Raw genomic sequence first — 19,698 nt, forward strand, 5'->3', positions numbered from 1 at the left:
CCGTACAGGTATGTCGTCTTTGAAAGGTGAAAGCTGATTGGCCGATGCTCTGCAGGTGAATATAAACCTGCTTAAAAACCACCCGTGTAGTCGTTCAATGGGTGGAGCTGCTGCAGTGTCAGCCAAATACTTGGACCAACACTGCACATCGACAGACTTGGGTGTGGAGGCTGTCCTCTGGAGGTTTCGAGTGTCTACATACAGACTCAAGAGGAAGTTAAACTGAAATCGCCTTAAATTCCTGTTTTTCCCTTCTTCAGTCTACAGCAGCACGTTGGTTTGAACCTCCCGGTCAAGGAAAGATGTCTTTCTTCAAGAAATTTTATGAAAACATTGTTCGTAATAGAGACCCAGAGGATGACACCATCAAAGTGAGTATCAGATGCCTTGAATAGCAAACCCGATTTCTTTGAAAACCCCAGGTTGGGTTGAGTGGGTTCCACGGACCGACAGATATCGTGTCGAGGTTTCTGACACGCTAAGCAGGACTCCAGGAGACCACCTTTGAACCCCTGTGCGTCTCCTTGCTGTCACTTTGCCCTGTGATGAAACTGGAACACATAAGATTAAAGTTGAAAGTGTCGCTCTACTGAGGTTTGAAAAGCACCTGTACGTCTGCATATTCTTGCAGGTGAAGGGTAAGCTGAAACCCAAGTTTTATGGAACGGTGACCCCGTACCCCGACTTCAATGCTAGCAAGGATGCCGCGATTCTTCAGAGTGCCATTGAAAGCAAAGGTGCGTGTGCTCAGATGATGTAATGAACTTTGCAAATCAAGCAGCATGTTTGCATCAGGAACTTTAAAACACGACAAAGTCACCAGACAAAGAGTGAGGTAAAGCCCGTATTCCCCCTCGCAGGAGTGGATGAAGACGTGATCATTTCAGTCCTGGTGAGGAGAAACAACGAGCAGCGACAGAAGATCAAGGTGGTTTATGAAGCTTCCACTGGAGAAGTAAGATGACTCAACTAAAGCCGGAAACCAAGTTTCAGTCGTGAAAATGAATCAATACATACAATTTCCAGCTGCTTTCTTCAGTGTGCAGTGTGGCGAGCTTTTACAGTTTTAACACACAAATCCTTTACCTATTTTCTTATGTAAAACTGTAAAAGCCATCCCATCTTAAACCAGATGGAATTTCTTGTTAAACTGTGTAACTTTTTTTTAGAGGAAATAAAAAAAAACCCCAATCATCAACAATATCATGCTGTTAATCCAATTTGAGTCTTAGTTTTTCTGATATTTGCTAGAAATGGAACCCTTCCCACACTTGTAGCATCAACAAGGTGATGTAGATACTACAATCATGGCATGCACCATCTCCCGCGCAGCTTTAATTCTCTGCAGCAGTCCGTTGGAAATGCATCAAATGAACTCCAGCACCCTCACGCTGTGTGCTGGCTTTCTCTGTGTTGCAGAAGCTGGATGAAGCTCTGAAGTCAGCTCTCCGGTCAGATTTGGAGGATGTAACTCTGGCTCTGCTGATGACGCCAGCTCACTTTGATGCCTACCTGTTCAGGGATGCCACAAAGGTACTCGTGCGTCAGTGGTCCGTATAAAATAATTGAACACGGCACCGTTCATCGTATTGTTCATTTCACCTTATTTGTCTTCTCTTATCTGATCTAGAGGTTTAACATTCTGAGGTGTGTGCATCATCATGTAAAGCTCCTTTTTATGAGCAGAATCTCCACTGTTAACTAAAAATGGCGCCCAACTACATCATCAACAAAGTGAGGCTCATTCATGAGATGCTAAGCACAAAAGTGTTTTACCTGCAGAGGGATATTTCTAATTCAGTCTGGCAGACAGGAAGCACAGCCTGATGGCTTCTCGTGACTCTTTGCTCCCGTCCTTCAAGTCATGTAACCGGCGGGAGGCGAAACCTGGTGATATTTAGATGTGGCGTAAAGACGCAGACCAGTGCTGCGCCGTGGTGCGCGTTATCAGGTCCCGTGTCCACTAGGTGGCACTAGAGAACAAACACTTACGTTAATGCACATCACATGAAGACAACACAATGTAATTTTGATGTCAGTCTAATGGTGACGGTAGATCAGGCTTACCTACTGTAACAAACACCAACTTCATGTGTGGTGTTTCTGACCGAATTCAATGAGGACCAGTGTGACTCGCTGGGAGGTGTCAGCCACAGAGCAAAAAGTGAATTCCTCCTTAGCTCATACATGCCAGCACCACGTTCAGTGAAAGTCAGACTCATATTTATGTGTCTTTTGCTCACCGACAGACAGACAAACCAAAACACCATCGATAACCTCGCTCCCTCTGTCAGAGGAACCCTTGGTTAACCGTGCCTGTCTCCACAGGGACTGGGGACACATGAAGATCTCCTGGTGGAGATTCTGGCCACAAGAACAAACCAAGAGATTCATGAGATCAAGAGAGTCTTCCAAGAAGGTTTGTCCTGACACACAACTAAGAGGAGTGTCAATAACTGAACCCCTGCGATGACGACACTACTCTCCTTTGCAATGTTGTGCGTGTTCGTCCTTTTTCAGTGTATAACAAAGACTTGGAGGAAGTGATTAAGGATGAAACCAGTGGAGATTTCACCACGGCCCTTCTGGCCATGCTGGAGGGAAACAAGGATGAGAGCGCTGAAGTTGACATGGCTCTGGCCCAAAAAGATGCAGAGGTAAAGTCAGGGAAATCAACTTGACTATTTCTGTTTGGTTTATTTTTGTTTTTAATTCAGTGTAATCCTGGATAATTCCCAGGGTGTGGGGCCTCGTTGGTTGGGTTTGTTCACAAGAAAATACCTCCTGCATGAACTGGTCTGCTTTGTGCTTGCAGACTCTGTTCGAGGCCGGTGAGAACGCCAAAGGAATCACCATCTCCACCTTCATTGGCATCCTGACCAAACGCAGCGGACCTCAACTCTCCAAGAGTGAGTGACTGACGTGTGTGAATGCGCCCGCTTTTACTGATGACTCAGCAGAGACTATTCAAGACTGTGCCTGAATTTGACACACACACACACACACACACACACACACACACACACACACACACACACCTGGCCAAACAGGTGGAACCACACTCATCTAGGTAAAACACACCCAGCGGTGTAGGAAAAATAGAGCCAAGCTAGCATGATTTTTCAAAAAAATGATTTTTTGTTATCATCTCATCTCGCTAGTTTGCTCCGTGTAAAATCATCTATCAGGAAAAAAACGTTTAAAGACTTGTTTAGATTTGTATTTTGAACTGAAAAGGTTTCTTCCGAACAATTTCAATTCCAGAAATGCTTCAGATACATCATGCAGTGCTATTTCTCTTGACTTTGTTTTGTGTGTGTGTGTGTGTGTGTGTGTGTGTGTGTGTGTGTGTGTGTGTTTTTTTAATCTATTAGCATTCCAGAAATACGCCCTGGTCAGTGACCTTACATTACCTAAAGCCCTGGACCTGCATCTGAAGGGACACATCGAGGATTGCCTGATTGACGTCGGTGAGGGAGCTGTCACCTGTTCTCTCCTGGTGTGATGTGGTGTCACCATGACGAAGGGGTTCTCTTGTAACAGCCGCAGCAGAACAGTTTAAGAGTTTACTGAGCAGTGCCTCATGGTGTGATGTCCCACAAGAAGTAGAGTTAACAAAAAGGCAACCTGAAAAATGAATGCATGAATTCAAACAGATTCTCCACTTAAACAAGCCTAACTATGGAAAAGTGCGTGAAGCAGCAGCTCTGATGGGCCCGGTGTGCAACAAGTGGCACGAGGTGTCATGACAGCCCAGCACTGTGACATCAGGGGAAGTCACTACTACTCACGCTAAACTCTGTGTGTCTGATGTCTAGTGAAGTGCGCCTGGAACACACCGGCCTTCTTTGCTGAGAAACTCCATCGGGCCATGAGGGTGAGAACGATGTCCTCCATGACTACCAAACTAATATCCGGTCCATGCATCAGCTGATTATCAGCTGATTTAATGAGGGAAAAGGAAACAGTCCAGATCTGTTAGAGGGAGGAGAGACAGAGACTCAATGCTGATCACAATGAATTCCTAATATTCACATAACAGTTTTGGATAGAAATATACAAACATTATCCGTTGCCCACTTCCTGTAAATTTAAAACCATCTGGGAAGAAGCAGGCTATTTTCTGATCAGCCCTACTCGTATGCTTCCGGGACGATCAATTCCTGGCCCCGCCCTCGTTTTATGAACGCAGGACTATTGGGGAGAACAGTTGATATCTTTAGCCAGAGGTATGCTAACACTTTCCGTCTGCTACCGTTCATCGAGCTGAGCTGGTCTCCGCTGGTCTCAGATCTGTAGTGACCTCTCACAGGAGGGAGGAGTATCTGTCTTCTTTTCTGGCCAACATGTGTGTTTCCCCTAAAGTTGACATTCTCCTCTAAAATCGGACACAGCTCAAGTATATAAACCTCACTGAGTCGGTAGGATCAGGCACCTGCACGCGCTCTTTGTTTTCTGCTTGGTCCGTGACTGCCGCTCTGCTTCATCCTCCCAGCGCTACGGCACGTGTGAGGAGACGCTGATCAGGGTGCTGGTCAGCCGCTCTGAGGTCGACCTGAAGAAGATCGTAGAACAATACAGGGCCATGTATGACACAAGCCTGCAGGAGGACATAGTGGTAAAACCCTGTACTCCAGCAGCGCAGAATGGTGTCCATGTTCATCCGGCTGACGTCATCTTTGTCTCTACCACAGAACGACACCAAAACCCATTTCCAGAAAATCCTGCTTGGACTGTGTGGCCCCCACTGACATGTTGAAGTAACAGCTGGAGTCGGAGGACACGGGAATGTCACCTCTGTCCAAACGCTCGAATCAAGTCATTGCAGTAACGCCATGAACGCCACGGATAAGAAGTCACAAAGATAACATGAGAAGCTAATCTACTGGATGTAACAGACATAAAGAGGGAAAATAAAGAAAAGGGGAGACCAAACTTTGTTGCAAGCTATGAAGCTCATCAAAACTGCTAATTAAATTTTGTCAAGCTCGTTAAATCCAGGACGCCTGATCTGTGTCCCAGGCAGACACAGGCACGTGCTCACAGAACTGGCGTTACGTCCAGTAACCTTTTTTTTTTTTTAAAATCTAGATTGGATCACTCGCTAACCTCCTGTGCCACATTCTAGGAAGACCAACTCCATCCTGCTTCTGATTGGCAGGTACACGTTGCCCTCCAGGCGGCCTGTGATTGGATGTTCTGCCTGGTATGTGCCGCCAAGGCGTCCATCAGGAGCATTGCGATGTGTTTGGTGGCAGAATACAGCTCTAGCTAGCTCGCTAACGTTCCCCTAGCAGGAGCAGAGAGGGGCGTGTCCTATCAGAATGCAGTTTGGGGAAAGATGGAGTGTATTTGCTTCATATTTTAAACAATTGTGAAACCACATGGGATAAATCTAGGATTTTACTCATGGCGACTGTCTGGCTGTTGTGGGCAGCTGACTAAGCTTCATCGGTTAGCATAGAACTGGAGGTTCATGTTCTTGTGCTCAGTTTAGTGTCTAAATTTGACCTCTAATTCAATTTAGAAGTCCCAACAAAGCGGCAGCATGTTCCTGGCTCGACTGACTCCTGACTAAGGTGAACTTCCCAGTTACTGCAATGATAATGTGAAATGTATGGCGACGGCCTGCTGGGGGCTGCTCCGGCCATCGTCTGTACTTTCAAACCAGCGTCACCAAACGCATGCTACCATCTAGTGGTCAGATGCAGTAGTATAAATAACAAATTTACCAAGTTAATTAATGAGTATATTACAATTGGTTTGCAGTAGTTAAGGTAATTTAAGTGTTGTATTTCCTTTGTTTTCATTTGTGTGGAACCAGTTAGGGACAGAGAGGAAGTGCCCCCTGTTGTCTGGTTTACCCTCAGTGGTGCCCATAACACACAGCTCCAGCTTCTTCACCAACTACTGGATGGCAATTTCACATCAGGAAGTTGACCTTATTTGAAAATGAAGATCAGGTTGACATCAAAGCTGAAACTAACAAAATATCCATGACCCATACCGATGTTTTGTGTCCTGTAACATGAATTCATCTGCTCACCTCAACAAGGTGGCGGAGGTTCTTCCAGCTGCGTGCGTTTGCAGTCTCAGGACGTCGTTTGCAGGGTTGCAATCCCAGGACCCTGTTTTCTCCCGACAGCGCCATCTACCGATTTGGAAAAGTGCATTCCAGCAAGTGTATGCTTCTCCTATCAAATTATTTTAGGCTTTAAGGTGTATGACACCCAAATTCTGTCCTTTGTCCAAATAGTTTAGTTTTAAAAGGTATATTGTGCCCAAATACCTCCCATCTTACAATTCCTTTTGGTTGCCTGGAGCCATAAGTTGACTTATTTACAACATATAGTAAAATAAACTCATTAGGTAAAATAAAGATGGAATCCTATGGCATACAATTATTTGATTTATTCTGGATATCTGAAAGGTTGGGGAGAGGAAAGACACAAGAAGCACAGGGATAGATTCAAGATTCTGAATAGTTTTTATTTGAATAATAACGAGGAACGCTGCAAGGAAAAAAAAGCCAAAGAAACAAACAGGAACAGACGTCGTCGGGGGGGCTTCAGCGTCTCCTGCAAGACTGAGAAACGCATGAGAACTACAGAGAATTGTGTGAGTTTATTGACATTGGACCTCATCTGACCCTTCAATATTCACACCCTATATTCCACTTCCACTTGGATGGTTCTTTTTGTTGCCTTAAAACTTTGTCGATCCAGCAACAAAATCCCCTCGCTTGACTGAGACGATAACAAAATGTAATCGCTGCTTAATAATTTAGGGTGAGGAAACTTAAAAAAAGAGGAAAGGTAATTGGCGTGGCTGAAAGCCACATAGTCTAAAGAGACCAGGTAATGATTGTTTTAATTTAAGGAGAAAAGCCACTGCTATTTTAATTATTGCCATTTTTATCATTATTTCATGAATGAATAGCACTTAGAATATTTAGGCATCCCGAGGCACTGAATGTTTCAGATATTTTGGCCACTGTGTTCAACCCTGTCACCGGCCGGTGTTATAATCAAGCTATGTACTGTGGAATTCCCCCTCACATCTCCATTCAGCATCAACTGTTCACCACGACAGCTTGTGATGGGTGGTCATGCTGGCATTCTTGACCATGGCAACATTGGGTAACGCTGCACATCTTCTGTTCTAACATATACGTTTGAGTAGGACCATGCAAAACACACAGCTCAGCACTGACCGTGTGTTCGCCCTGATTTGGTAATGAAGATGTTCTGAGCGCCATGCGACACTGTGAGTAACATCACATGTCAGAGTGTAGATTTATGCTATTGTCAAATTCAAGATAGGAACATTTTTATGATAGTAAACAAAAAGAACGTAATTCACAAAAGAAAACGAGGCTCCTCAACGATCTGAGACAGCGGGTAGAACGTCCCAGACACAAGGGACGGCGATCCTGTGATTGCATCCTCCACTCATGCTACTGACACCTGGGCTGAGGAGGAGGCGTGGCTGTCTCCAGGTGACACCTGCCAATCATTAGGGCGATTGGCAGTGAATCAAGACAATGACAGTTTGATATACCGGCTCACAAACATAAGCTGATAAGTCAAAGTCCTGCGACAGACAGTCCCTGACGGTTCTCGCTCTGTCTGGAAATGTCACGAGCTTTAACGGTTAAAAACAAAAACGAAAGAGAACTGAAAAAAAAAGTCTCTCCAATGTCATGCGCAAACCCCAAACTGCGCATGATCAACGTCGCGAACGTGCTCACGTGACGTGGATTGTTTACCGTGTCCGGAAGTACTGGCTTGAGTTTTCCCCTCTCCAGCTTGCTTGGTTGTTTTATCTTTTCATCACGCTCGGAATTGTCATTGTGTTTGTTATCATTAATTCTGTTACAGAAAGCGAGGCGGGCTACGGACGTCGCTGGTATATCGAGGGCGGTTTGTCGGTAGGAGGCTCGGGTAGACGCTAGCTGACATGCCAGCTGGCTCCAGGCTCGCTAACTGGTTAGCTTGTTAGCCAGCTGACAGGAGAAGGAGTCGATTCGGGTTGGTTTTCCAGTGATTATGAGCCAATACGAGCCGGTCTCTACTGTTTAACGATAAATGGCCTTCCCTGCGGCGCCACTCTGTAGATAACAGTAATGTTGAGTGCGCTGGGAACATAAATGGTTGAACCGGCCGGCTGACAATGGAGGAGAAATACAGCAGCAACGTACTTTCTGGGGGAAAACTGGGCATGGTTGAGGTGCCCGACTCCAGGTATGCCTCTCATCAAACTGATGTCTCTAAAAGTATATTAACGTCCACTTAACCCGCGAAAATCGATCGCTTCATATACTGGATATTTTCTGAATTGATCAGTATTTGAATACTTTAATGATACATACTGTGTGTGTACATGATGTCGGGTATATCTAGTAAGTTTAAGTTATTTCAACTGCTGATTGTGTACAAGCCTGGCAGTTGCAGACTTACCTTGTCCTGTCACCCAGCTCGTACTGTCCGTTTTTGTCTGCAGGTTAACCAGGTACATAGTTTTACTGGTTGTCTCAAAGATCCTCAAGGCCCTTGGGATATTTGAATCCTATGATATCCTCAAAGTGGTCCATGTTGTCCACTTCATCTTCATACTGAAGTTAGGGTGAGTGTTCCTCCCGTCTCCCCAGAGCCTATCACTCTCAGCTGTTTAATTTGATGTGTCATTTATGTCATGGTGTAACTAAGAGTGAAAGGACCCCACCAGTCAGAAAAGCAGAGGTCCTCCATATGAGAGGTGAAACATCAGGCCAATCTTAATTGGAATGCAGGTGAATGCAGGCTGTTCTACCGATATTCAGTATTTCAGTCAGCCCAGCTTCGGTCGTCTTTTAGTCTTTGCTCATCGTCTGTTGTTTGCGATGAAGAAGCAATGTGGTAAACAAATGGTTTTTCTGGTTTTTCCAAAATGTCTTGGAAATGAATAAAAACATTACTTTTTTCAAATTCACAATGCTTGCTTGTGTTTTTCAGTATGTACCAAATGTGCATATCATTTAATCCTTGGTTATATCCATCGATCATTGGCTATCATGATCCAAATCAGCCGGAGCAGGCACGTCAGATCGTTGCTAAGAATACCAGTTCACTCGTAGATGTTTAGGGTTGATGACTTGCATGCTAACAGGGATTTCCTCCTTCCCCAGGAGTGCAGTTATTTTGCTTTTCTTTCAAAAGCCTTTCTCCTCTGGCAAAGTCATCACAAAAAGACAGGTTGGTTGGATTTGGTCCTCTTTAATTTCTTTTTCAGTTTAAAACAAAGAGTGGAGGTACTCTTTATTTAAACACATCCTGTTGTGAGTGCTCAGTAAACCCACCGTGTCCTGTCGTGATGCTTAACTTGTTTTTTCTTCCGTATTCTTCTCCTCTGCAGTGGATCAAGTTATTAAAGCATGCCGTTTTTAGCTGCGTCATAGCCCTGCTGGGCTTCTTTGGTCTGACTCTCTGTGGACCTCTAAGGTAAAATATCTTGGTGTCACCACGCACACGTGATGTGTTGTCATTGTGTTCTGCGTGTACGCTTGTGCAGTTTAATGAGGAAGATGAGAAAAGCTGTAATTTATCGCCCACGCCGTACCAGCTGACTGAACCTGTGTCTCTTCTAGGACGTTGTTGCTGTTTGAACACAGCGATGTGGTGGTCATCGCTCTCCTGGGTGTATTGTTCACAAATTCAGGAGGGGGGCCGTCCAAGGTGGGTCCCCATGAAATAAGCAGCTTTCGTCCTCGGTCTCATCCCTGGTATATGTTGCCTCACATTTGTTTTTCCGACTCTGTCGTGGTTGCTTCATCGCTGTGCGGCCGGGCCGCACGATTTAGAAAAAGCATCTCACTGCGATTTTATTGCGATTTCAGAGGGAATGAGAATTTTTATCGCGTTCTCTTTTTTTATTGAAGTAACATCTGAAGTGATAATGGTGTTTTTTTTTTTGTGAGTGTGGGAATCTGAAACTCAGACAAAGATGTTTTGTGACGTCTGTAGTAAACTATGTGTAGGCAGCACATTTCTGCAGCACCGCAATATTTAATTTAAAATGGTATTTTGACACAAAAGTAGCTTTTAACGAACTTTGCATTGTCCTGAGATTCGAAAGTTGCAGTAGTGACGGTGCGTGAGCCTTGGTGGCTGTGTTTAAAGGAGCAGAGGTTTTGGCAAAGTGTTTGCTGGGGTTAGGATGTAGGGGTCACGGCTCCCACCAGTCAAATATTCCCAGTGACCTCTGGTCCATGACGCTCAAATGAGGTTGAAAAGCCTGACGGCCGCTTCTCTTTTGGTTTCTCTCGACATGATGACCCCTCACATCAACAGACTCTGTTTGGACTCACTGATGTTTCACCAAATTTACCTCGGGATCATTTGTGTGTGTCACCTTTTTCACAGCAGTTTAACAGTTATTAAAATGATTATACGCACTGTCCATCCCACACATCCATGAATGACATTTGGAGTCAGCTCATGTCATTTTATTTTCACATAACACACACACACACACACACACACACACATTTAACTTTTGACGATTTAGAGCCTAGTTGCATGAACCAGAACGATCCTTTGATTAGCATAGCTTTTACTAAATCAGTCAGCGCTTTGTGGTCATGTGGTGACCTCATCGTGAGAGCTGGGCAGCAGGTTTGTAAGGACCCCGAAACTGTAAAGGTTGCAAAGAATGTGCTCTGCTACGTTTCGTGGTCGTCACGACCTCGTTTTGATCCTGTTTGAAATGAAATGACTGTGCTGGACTGTGTTTGTTTTTCCAGACCAGAGGCGCCGCGTTTTTCATCATCGCTGTGATCTGCCTGCTCCTCTTTGACAACGATGATCTCATGGCAAAGATGGCGGAGCACCGTATCCTTAACAGTTCATTGGCCTGACATTGTTGGCTGTCATGTGTCTCTGTTTGGACGGTGCTTTCCTTCACTCCGCTAACTAGCTGAGGGACATCATGATAGCGCGCTCACTCACTTCCTCTACACCGCCATTGCTTTTTTAGGGGTTGCAGATCACAAAGTAAGCAAAGCCAATGCGATGCATTTAATTTTATGTGAAGTGTGAGATGGAAAGAAGAACACAATCTTTCTTTCCATGTTAATGTCATTCCTCTGAGGACCGAGGGTCCCCGGTTCGATCCTCACTTCCCCCGATGAGCTTGTCAAAGTGTCTTTGAGCAAGATACTGAGCCCCTAATTGCTCCTCATGAATTGGTTGGCACTTAGCATGGCAACTCCATCATCTGTGTGTGTGTGTGTGTGTGTGTGTGTGAGACTGGGCGAATGAGATGACGTAAAGCGCTTTGAGTTACTGCCAAGGTAGAAAATCTGTGTGATCCTCTACATCTCCTCAGGGTGGTGTTGTGCTGTTGGTGGTCTCCCTGTGCCTCAAGGTGGGCTTCCACACGGCCTCCAGGAAGCTGTCTGTGGAAATAGGTGGAGCCAAACGCCTGTATGCTCTGGACAACCTGGTGTCTGCCATGGTTCTGCTGCCCTGGGTCATGGTGCTGTCTGCCACCACAGAAGTAAGACGACGAGGAATCTTGATGTGTGGGGTGTACTGGGTGATGTCGTCTCTGTCTGGCTTTTACAGCTCTGGAGCTTTCAAGGTGGATGTTTGGAGAGACATCGGCCAAGATTCATAGACCACGCATCTTGTTTCACTCCACGTTCTGTGACCATAAATCCTACCGACTGAGACCCTGTACATTTATGTCTGTGCGACGTGAATCCACTCACCTTTGGCTTGATCAGTAAAGTACCTGTATGGCTGTGAGGCAAGTCAATACAGAGCATCGTAGTTTAACGTCAGCAGCGTGTCTCCATTTGCCGCAGCAATGACAAACAACTTTGTCGCTAAACTTGGATAAACGCTAACCTGGTTTAATCCAGGATTTGGCACAGACGAAGGAGACAGACTTGAATTGTGGAGTGAAATCTTGCAGCGTGAGATCCCCGGTCATTAACTTTCAGCTTAAGACAGTCATGTAATGTGAACTCCCAGTCCTCTCATGATCTGTTAGGATTGTGGAGGTCGTCCTGTGTAATCAAAGCTGAAGAAAGCCCTCGCATTAGTTGCATATACAGACAAAACTAAAGCAGAGGAACACAACCACGTGGACATGATCTCAGGTGTTGAATGTTGTTATTTGCGTGTCTGTGTGGTTGCAGCTTCATGCTGGAGTATGACAGGTTATTGCAGCAGTCAGCGCGGCACAGGGTTGCAACATTTAACCCATTATTTCATCAAAAGAAAAGAAGACGGCAGCTGTTTTGATAAGAATTCATTGTTTCGTGCATTTTTACTTGCAAAAATGACTCTTGTGTACAGGATTTAAGACTTTTTGCTTTTTACTGTATGACAGAAAATGGAGAGTCGTCAGGTTTTGGGCTGTTGTATGGACTAAGAAGTAACGCATCAAATTGCCATGAGTATTTTTCAGATTTTCTCGATATTTTGCTGAATTTTGTTGTTGTTGTTGTTGTTGTTGTTGTTAAATAACGAGAAAATCTGCAGATTAATCAGTGCTGAACATAATTGTTGCCAGGCGCGGCTCTGTTCTGAGATAATCATCCTAAATTTCTGCCACGCTCATGTATTTGTCAGACTGGCCTAGAGCCTCTCTCACAGTGTGATGCAAGACCACCATTTTGAGTCACTAGTAAAGATACCGCCTTGTTTAGTCAGCTTTCTACTGAAACGCCCCAAACTATGCAGTCTATGTTTGACTGAGTCCGATTCGAGAAAGCAGCCTTTACTTTGGTCGTCGTCTTGTTTTTCAGTCCTTTCACTGTCTGTTGTCTCTTCTGTCTCAACCCCAGAGCAAAGTAGAATCATGGTCCTCCCTCTTTCTGCCTTTCGGGATGATCATCTTCTCTGTGATGATCCTCGAGTTTTACGTGGAAGCCATCTGCAGTGCAAAGATGGAGACGCCGAGGTGCGCCCGCTACGGCGCCGTCGCTCTCTTCTTCAGTGCCCTGCTGCTGGCTAACTTCTGGACCCACCCGCTGACTGACCAGTTGCGTTCTATGAGCAAACCCCCCCAGCAGAGTAGCACGGAGCATGTGCTCTCTGGAGGGGTCCTGGTCAGCGCCATCTTCTTCATTCTGTGTAAGTAACGGAGGTGGGAGTCGGCAGGACAGTTTCCTTTCCTGATTTGCTGTTTTCTTTTCATGCTAAGAAGTTAAATGCGTGTCTACGTACTTTTAATTTGTCTCGGTTGGAGAAAAAAATATTTGTTATGGCATGAAGTCTTGCCCAAGACACAGGAAGAGGGAGGGAGCTGGACGAGTTCATGAAGTGAAACAGACATCAGCTCCATGCAGCTTTTATTGTACTCAACAGTAACATTGAAACACGCTTTTAGCGGCCCTACAACGAGCTGCCTGAACTACTACAGCTTGGCAGGGTGCTACAGGCTTAGACTGAAGTGGTACACACTGTTTTGTGTTCAGGTGCATGTGCACATCCACGTCTGACAGGGCTCAGGCTGGAAAAGAACTAAGGGTTAACTCCGCGCTCCAAAATGTGCCGATTTAGCACACAGACGTGATTTCAAAGGAAGCGGACTTCATCTCTGCCGGCGTCATAATAAACAGACACGTATGTTGTCTCTCTTCTGGTTCCTCAGCATCAAGTATTCTTTCATCGCCGTCAAAGAAAGGTCAGAAGGGCACCTTGGTAGGTTACTCACCTGAGGGGACGCCTTTATACAACTTCATGGGTGACGCCTTGCAGCACACCTCCCAGTCCCTCCCACGATTCATCAAGGACTCCCTCAAACAGATCCTAGAGGAGTACGACTCCAGACAGATTTTCTACTTCCTGTGTCTCAACCTGGTGGGTAGAGTTTCTTTATATATTTTTCTTATTTTACTTTTGTTTCATTGTGTTTCATTCCAACATTTCTAACAATCGCAGAGGAAAGCAAAACCGTAGATCCCAGTCTTCAAAGTCCAATCGAGTGATGAAATCTCATGGTGATCAGACTGTGTTGCGCTACTGTTTATTTCCTTCAAATCTGCTTTGACCTCTATATTTAATCCACTATGTGTGTGTTATTGTGTGTGTGTTGTGTGTTATTATCCATGTATGATGTTCTTTTCGGTGGGTAAAGATGAACATTTTATCTTCAAGACATTTTGCTGTTTTAGAAGTTTGAAAACGTTTCTCATGCTGCTTGTTAGTCCTTTGCAGGAGATACATTTTTCTCAACCTGCTATCTTTCTGCTCGAGTAGAAACCCCCCCCCCCCCCCCCCGCTCTGGCTTGTTTGTGCTCCTTGATGCCAATCGTAAGGCCAGGATGCAGCAGCAGTGCCTTGTTCAAATAAAACTTGGGGAAGTACGATAGAAATGCAAGAACATCCCTGCCGCGTTCCATTTTCAGCATGTTGGCTCGCACTGGATATCCAACGAGCTCCCAGGCTGTCGTAGCGAGGAGGACGGCAGCACACAGGAAGTAGAAGGAAAGAAAGTAATGAACGAAAGTCTCTCAGTGGCAAATGTTGACTAGACTACACTACTTAAATGTGTGGTGTTTAATCTAGGACCCTCCAGCAGGATTATTTTCTCTTTGTAACAGATTCTGAGAAAGCAAAACATATCTGAAGGGTAAAAATAGCGGCACTGAGGGACTTCCGTGAATTTATTGAGATTATTTCTCATTCTTGTCGTTTAGAGAGAATTTAACTGAAGAAATAACCCTTCAGGTGCGGCTGTATGAGGTTTGGTCTGCGTGTTTCAGGCGTTCACCTTTGTGGAGCTCTTCTACGGTGTTTGGACCAACAGCTTGGGGCTGATCTCCGATGGCTTCCACATGCTGTTTGACTGCTCGGCTTTAGTTCTCGGTCTGTTTGCTGCCCTAATGACCCGCTGGAAAGCTACCAGGATCTTCTCCTACGGGTAACGTCTTCAGCAAGAGCAACATTTCAAAGTATTTCAGATTCAGCAGGATGTTTTAAGTGGGATCTTGTGGTGTTTTGCAGGTACGGTCGTGTTGAAATCCTCTCAGGATTCATCAACGGACTGTTCTTGATGGTCATTGCTTTCTTTGTCTTTGTGGAGTCGGTCACGCGTCTGGTGGATCCTCCGAATATAAACACAGACATGCTGACTGTGAGTAACGGGCTTCCACGGCTTTGATGTTGATGCACTGGAGTAACATTCATTCTTCCTGATCAGTTATTTATGAATTAATTTGTACAGAAAAATAATGTACAACAATGGAAATATTCTCCATTTATTTATCACCATTAGTTTTTCTGAGCCTGTAGAAACGGCTGCATGATGTTGGGGGCTTTGGTCCAGTCTGACTGTATAAACCACGTTCATGTCCTCTTATCAGCGTCAAGTCTACAGATGTCTCAACAACTGCATTACTAATTGGGCTCGTTGGGGTTGAGGGGCCAGCTAATGAGAGGATGGTTTCTGGGTCCTTCCTGGGTCCGGCTGCACTGGCTGCTGGTTGTTAAACCTGGTCCTACCTACTAAGATAGCCTTTGTTAAGACCAGTCTTTAGATTTGACTTTCTCTATCGCACCAATCAAAGTTAAGCCTCGTCTAAGCTACACCCAGTCTCACCAGTTAGCATTAGCAATGATCATTTACAGGTGTTGGCTACAGCCAGGAGGTTGAAAGAGTTTCCCATAACACACAAATTTCTGTCTTCAAAATGACCACTAGAGGGAGCATTTATTCCAGTGATGTTGTATGATGCTGCTGTGGTTTGATCCTCATGTACTTAATGAGCTGAGTGTATACTGAGCTTCATCTGGGGTGAAAGTGTATACGCCACAGGGGATCGATGGCCTTCGGTCCCAGTCAGTCTGAAATCGGTGTCCTGTTTCCCGTCTCCTGCAGCCGGTGTCTGTCGGTGGCCTCCTGGTCAACCTGGTGGGAATCTGCGCTTTCAGTCATGCTCACTCCCACGGTGGGAAAAGTTGCTCATCACATGACCACGGCCACTCTCACCATGGCCACTCCCATGGTGAACACAGCCACGGAGGTCACGGACACTCTCACGGAGGACACGGGCATGGCGGACACGGCGGACACGGCCATTCGCATGGCTCAGGGGGCGGAGGCATGAATGCCAACATGAGAGGTGTGTGTTTAAATCCAGGCACTGAGGAGCAGGCTGTCCAAAGGAAGTAATGGTGAGATCTCCTCCTCCTTCTCTCCTAGGCGTGTTCCTCCATGTCCTGGCTGATACGTTGGGCAGTGTTGGCGTGATCATCTCCACAATTCTCATCCGGCAGTTCGGTTGGTTGATTGCTGACCCGATTTGCTCGCTCTTCATCGCTACGCTCATTTTCCTCAGCGTCATTCCTTTGCTCAAGGACGCCTGTGAGGTTCTTCTTCTGCGAACTCCACCAGAGCACGAGAAGGACCTGAGCAGCGCCCTGGAAAAGGTGACAACCTTAAACCAATGGTGGTTTTTTTTCCAATCATTGCGAGACATGATTTAAAAAAAGAGTTTGTAGACGTTTGCCCAAGAACACTTACACAGAGAGAAGCCACCCGGTGCTGCGTGCTGACGTTAAGTCCAGAGTTCGCGGGCCAGCAAAGATCCATCCATCCATTTTCTTCCGCTTATCCTGTTAAGAGTTGCGGGAGGGGGGTGGAGCCTATCTTAGCAGCCTTCAGACGAGAGGCAGGGTTCACCCTGGACAGGTCACCAGTCCATCACAGGACCAACACATAGAGACAGACAACCATTCACACTCACAGTCACACCTACAGTCAATTTAGAGTATCAATCAGCCTCGTCCCCTCTTGATGTCTTTGGACTGTGGGAGGAAGCTGGAGTACCAGAGAGAACCCACACAGGAACAGGGAGAACATGGAGACTCCACACAGAAAGATCCTGTGATGGAGCCGGGACTGGAACCTGGAACCTTCTTGCTGTGAGGCGACAGTGCTGACCACTGCACCACCGCGCCGCCGCCAGCAAAGATATTTTTTGTCCTGTTTTGTGGAATCACCACTTCTGTAAAGAAAATCTGGCACGTCCTTCCATGTTTAGGTGCCCAACTAAGTATCTGAACGAGCTCAGCCTACATCTTCCCTCTCTTTTGTGACAGATTTAGAGAGTTATGCAGCTTCAGTGCAGGTTTTCAGTCTCCATAGTTGTGAACACAATAGTTTGTCTAGGGGTCGACAGGTACAGTTCGTCGTTGTTGATACAAGTCAAGGAGACCAATTATTGATATTTGGAACTGACATACATTTAAATCCCTGTATTTACCAGTGCCATTATCATTAATACCTGTGATTCATCAGGACGCTTCGACACGTTGACTCGTAGTCTCCTGCTCGCCAGGCAATCAATCGGTCACGATGCTCTCAGTAAACCAAAGTCTCATTTGTCAAACAATCAAGGTGCTAATATCACAAAGAGAAAAGTGCTTAATCAACATCTGTCCTGATGTGATCCAGTATTCCTGGCAGGGACAGACTAAGCACCTTCTGAGGGGTTGTAGCCTCAGTTGTTCTCACTGCTTTGTGTCATAAAGATTCATTTTAAATTGGAAGAGTGTTCATAAGATTGAGATGCATGGGCACTTTAGTGCTAAACCCCTCACCCTCCTCAGACCTCTGCAGTCAGTTTATTAAGGTTTCTTAAGATATGGTTTTATTTGTTATCTGTACTCTAGACACTCCAGTAATGATCTCGATAAACAACACCCACACAACGAACCAGAGTCCTAATTAAACGTCTGTTTGACTCTTTTGTTGGACCAAGGGTTTCTCTGGTTGGTTCCTGCCCTGGCATTGACTTGACTTTCATGAAGTGAACCCTATGACTGGGTCTGGGTCCCCCGTGGGGGGGCATCAGGAAGCTTCCTCTGTCACAGCAGTATCAGCCAAGTACTGTAAAGTAGCTTGACGTGTCAAACACACTCGCGGGTCAAAGTTCAGCAGCCTCTCATGGCCGAGCAAAGACATCTAGGAATTCAGCTCACCAGATAACGAAGCGCATCAGGAGCAGCAACTGGTGAACTCCAGGACAAATTCAGAGATTCTAATCTGGGAAAACTTAATTCCAAGCATTTCTATGCATACCCCCCCCCCCCCCCCATGGCAATCAACTTCATACCACACTGTAATTATAATTAACTTGATTCCACTTTTTAAATCAATCCTCTGCACTATTTCCTTGTAATGGCGGCTCCACGCTCTACACACGCGCTCCTCTGTAGCAAAGTAGTCCTCCGTGTTGGCAGGCTGCTCCTCTCGAGGTGTGTCTGCCACGTGGCTGCAGCAGAGCCCGTAAGTGTGCAGAACCCCCAGGTTTATTATATTCTTATGATTCCCATCTTTTTAAAGAAACAGTCAGTCAGTCAGTGTTTTCCCGATTTTGGTTTCAGATTGAGAAGATTGAGGGAGTCGTATCGTACAGAGACCCTCACTTCTGGCGTCACTCGGCTAACGTGATTGCGGGGACCATCCACCTGCAGATCATGTCAGACGTGGTGGAACAGCGGATCATCCAGCAGGTCGGTAACGACAGCACTGTCTACTGACATTAACCCTGCAGACTCCCGTACCTGGCAGCTTTACAGCATCATACCAGGGAAGGGGCTGTCTGATGGCGGCAGGTACTGAGGTTCCCCGGAGGATTCATCCTCAGGCAGCAGCTTTACGTTGCAATAGTGGGATCTGTCTGTGACTAAATCCCCCTCGTTCATAGGTGACGGCCATTTTGAAAGATGCTGGAGTGAATAACCTGTCGGTCCAGGTGGAGAAGGAAGCCTACTTCCAGCACATGTCTGGACTCAGCACCGGCTTTCATGAAGTTTTGGCCATGACGCGGCAGATCGAGTCCATGAAATATCCAAATGACGGGACGTGTATCATGTGACGTCCATCTGTTGACCAAACGCGACTTTGATTCCAACCCTCAGTCAGTTTTTCATTGAAATGTTCAGTAAATGTATGTGGTTTAAATAAATCTGAATATATTTGTTTTGTCTTTACTCTGACTTCTCCCTTTACTTTGGGTCTTGTGTCTTGAGTAGATGTGAGAAGTTCACGTGAGAGCGATGCGTTTGAGGAACATTGGCCAGTGCACATCTGGGATTATCTGTGAAACGTCTGAGAAACTAGCCACCTATAATCTACACCGGTTTCTAATCCTACGCTACCTGGCCGAGTGCTGGGTTGTTTGCTTTGTTTAGTTGGAGGAGAAAAGAATCATTGGGCCTCATTCAAAGTTTAGCTGAATCTACCGACGCTAGACTAATCAGGGCTTAAAATGATTGTCCTGGAAGTTCCGTGGTTGCCAGAGTGTACGACCGATGCAGAAAACCTTCACGTTTGACGGGCGTTTCTTGTTCTAAGAATGAGTGGGGAAATGTTTCTTTTAAAATGAAGCTCCTTGGTGAACGACAGGGTGACGCCGACGAGAGAGGAGGCACGTTTGACCTCTCCCACCGGCTGACTTCCTCTCTTTTGTTGCTACGGTTACCGAGATCTGTACCCCAGACAGCCTGAACACAAAAGCAGCCATTGGCTCGTTAAACTTGTGCGCCTGGGACAATGAGGTCGCTACCAAAGAGCGAACTATTATTTTTGATTCTGCGTTCATTTATGGCGGTTGTTTGGTTTCTGAAACCCGCAGCACTGAAGGAGCGGTGACCGTTTAGGAGGGCAGTCAGCTGCTGGTAAGGATGTGAATTCTCCCTG

The 19,698-nt window shown here is 45.8% G+C and overlaps 2 protein-coding genes across 2 annotated transcripts; both read left to right on the forward strand.

Annotated features, from left to right (window-relative positions):
* Positions 1–125: 125 nt before the first annotated feature.
* LOC147244306 (annexin A1-like) lies at positions 126–6,454 on the forward strand. The gene is made up of 11 exons (XM_086186752.1): positions 126–371; positions 632–737; positions 861–955; positions 1,420–1,533; positions 2,329–2,419; positions 2,521–2,657; positions 2,816–2,909; positions 3,375–3,470; positions 3,819–3,877; positions 4,496–4,618; positions 4,695–6,454. Exons 1-11 carry the CDS (start codon positions 303–305, stop codon positions 4,749–4,751), a joined length of 1,041 nt encoding a protein of 346 aa, XP_086042878.1. The 5' UTR covers positions 126–302; the 3' UTR covers positions 4,752–6,454.
* Positions 6,455–7,736: 1,282 nt separating this feature from the next.
* On the forward strand, positions 7,737–18,989 carry slc30a5 (solute carrier family 30 member 5). Its single transcript, XM_086187637.1, has 16 exons — positions 7,737–8,243; positions 8,503–8,625; positions 9,167–9,233; positions 9,394–9,479; positions 9,626–9,713; positions 10,781–10,868; positions 10,954–11,030; positions 11,365–11,535; positions 12,833–13,121; positions 13,642–13,850; positions 14,756–14,913; positions 14,997–15,126; positions 15,871–16,114; positions 16,195–16,421; positions 18,381–18,509; positions 18,704–18,989. Exons 1-16 carry the CDS (start codon positions 8,173–8,175, stop codon positions 18,872–18,874), a joined length of 2,328 nt encoding a protein of 775 aa, XP_086043763.1. The 5' UTR covers positions 7,737–8,172; the 3' UTR covers positions 18,875–18,989.
* The last annotated feature ends 709 nt before the right edge of the window (positions 18,990–19,698 follow it).

Source organism: Aulostomus chinensis, chromosome 19 (assembly GCF_037954235.1).
Source record: "Aulostomus chinensis isolate RoL2024-O1b breed Wild chromosome 19, RoL_Achi_v1.0, whole genome shotgun sequence".
Classification (NCBI taxonomy): Eukaryota; Metazoa; Chordata; class Actinopteri; order Syngnathiformes; family Aulostomidae; genus Aulostomus; species Aulostomus chinensis.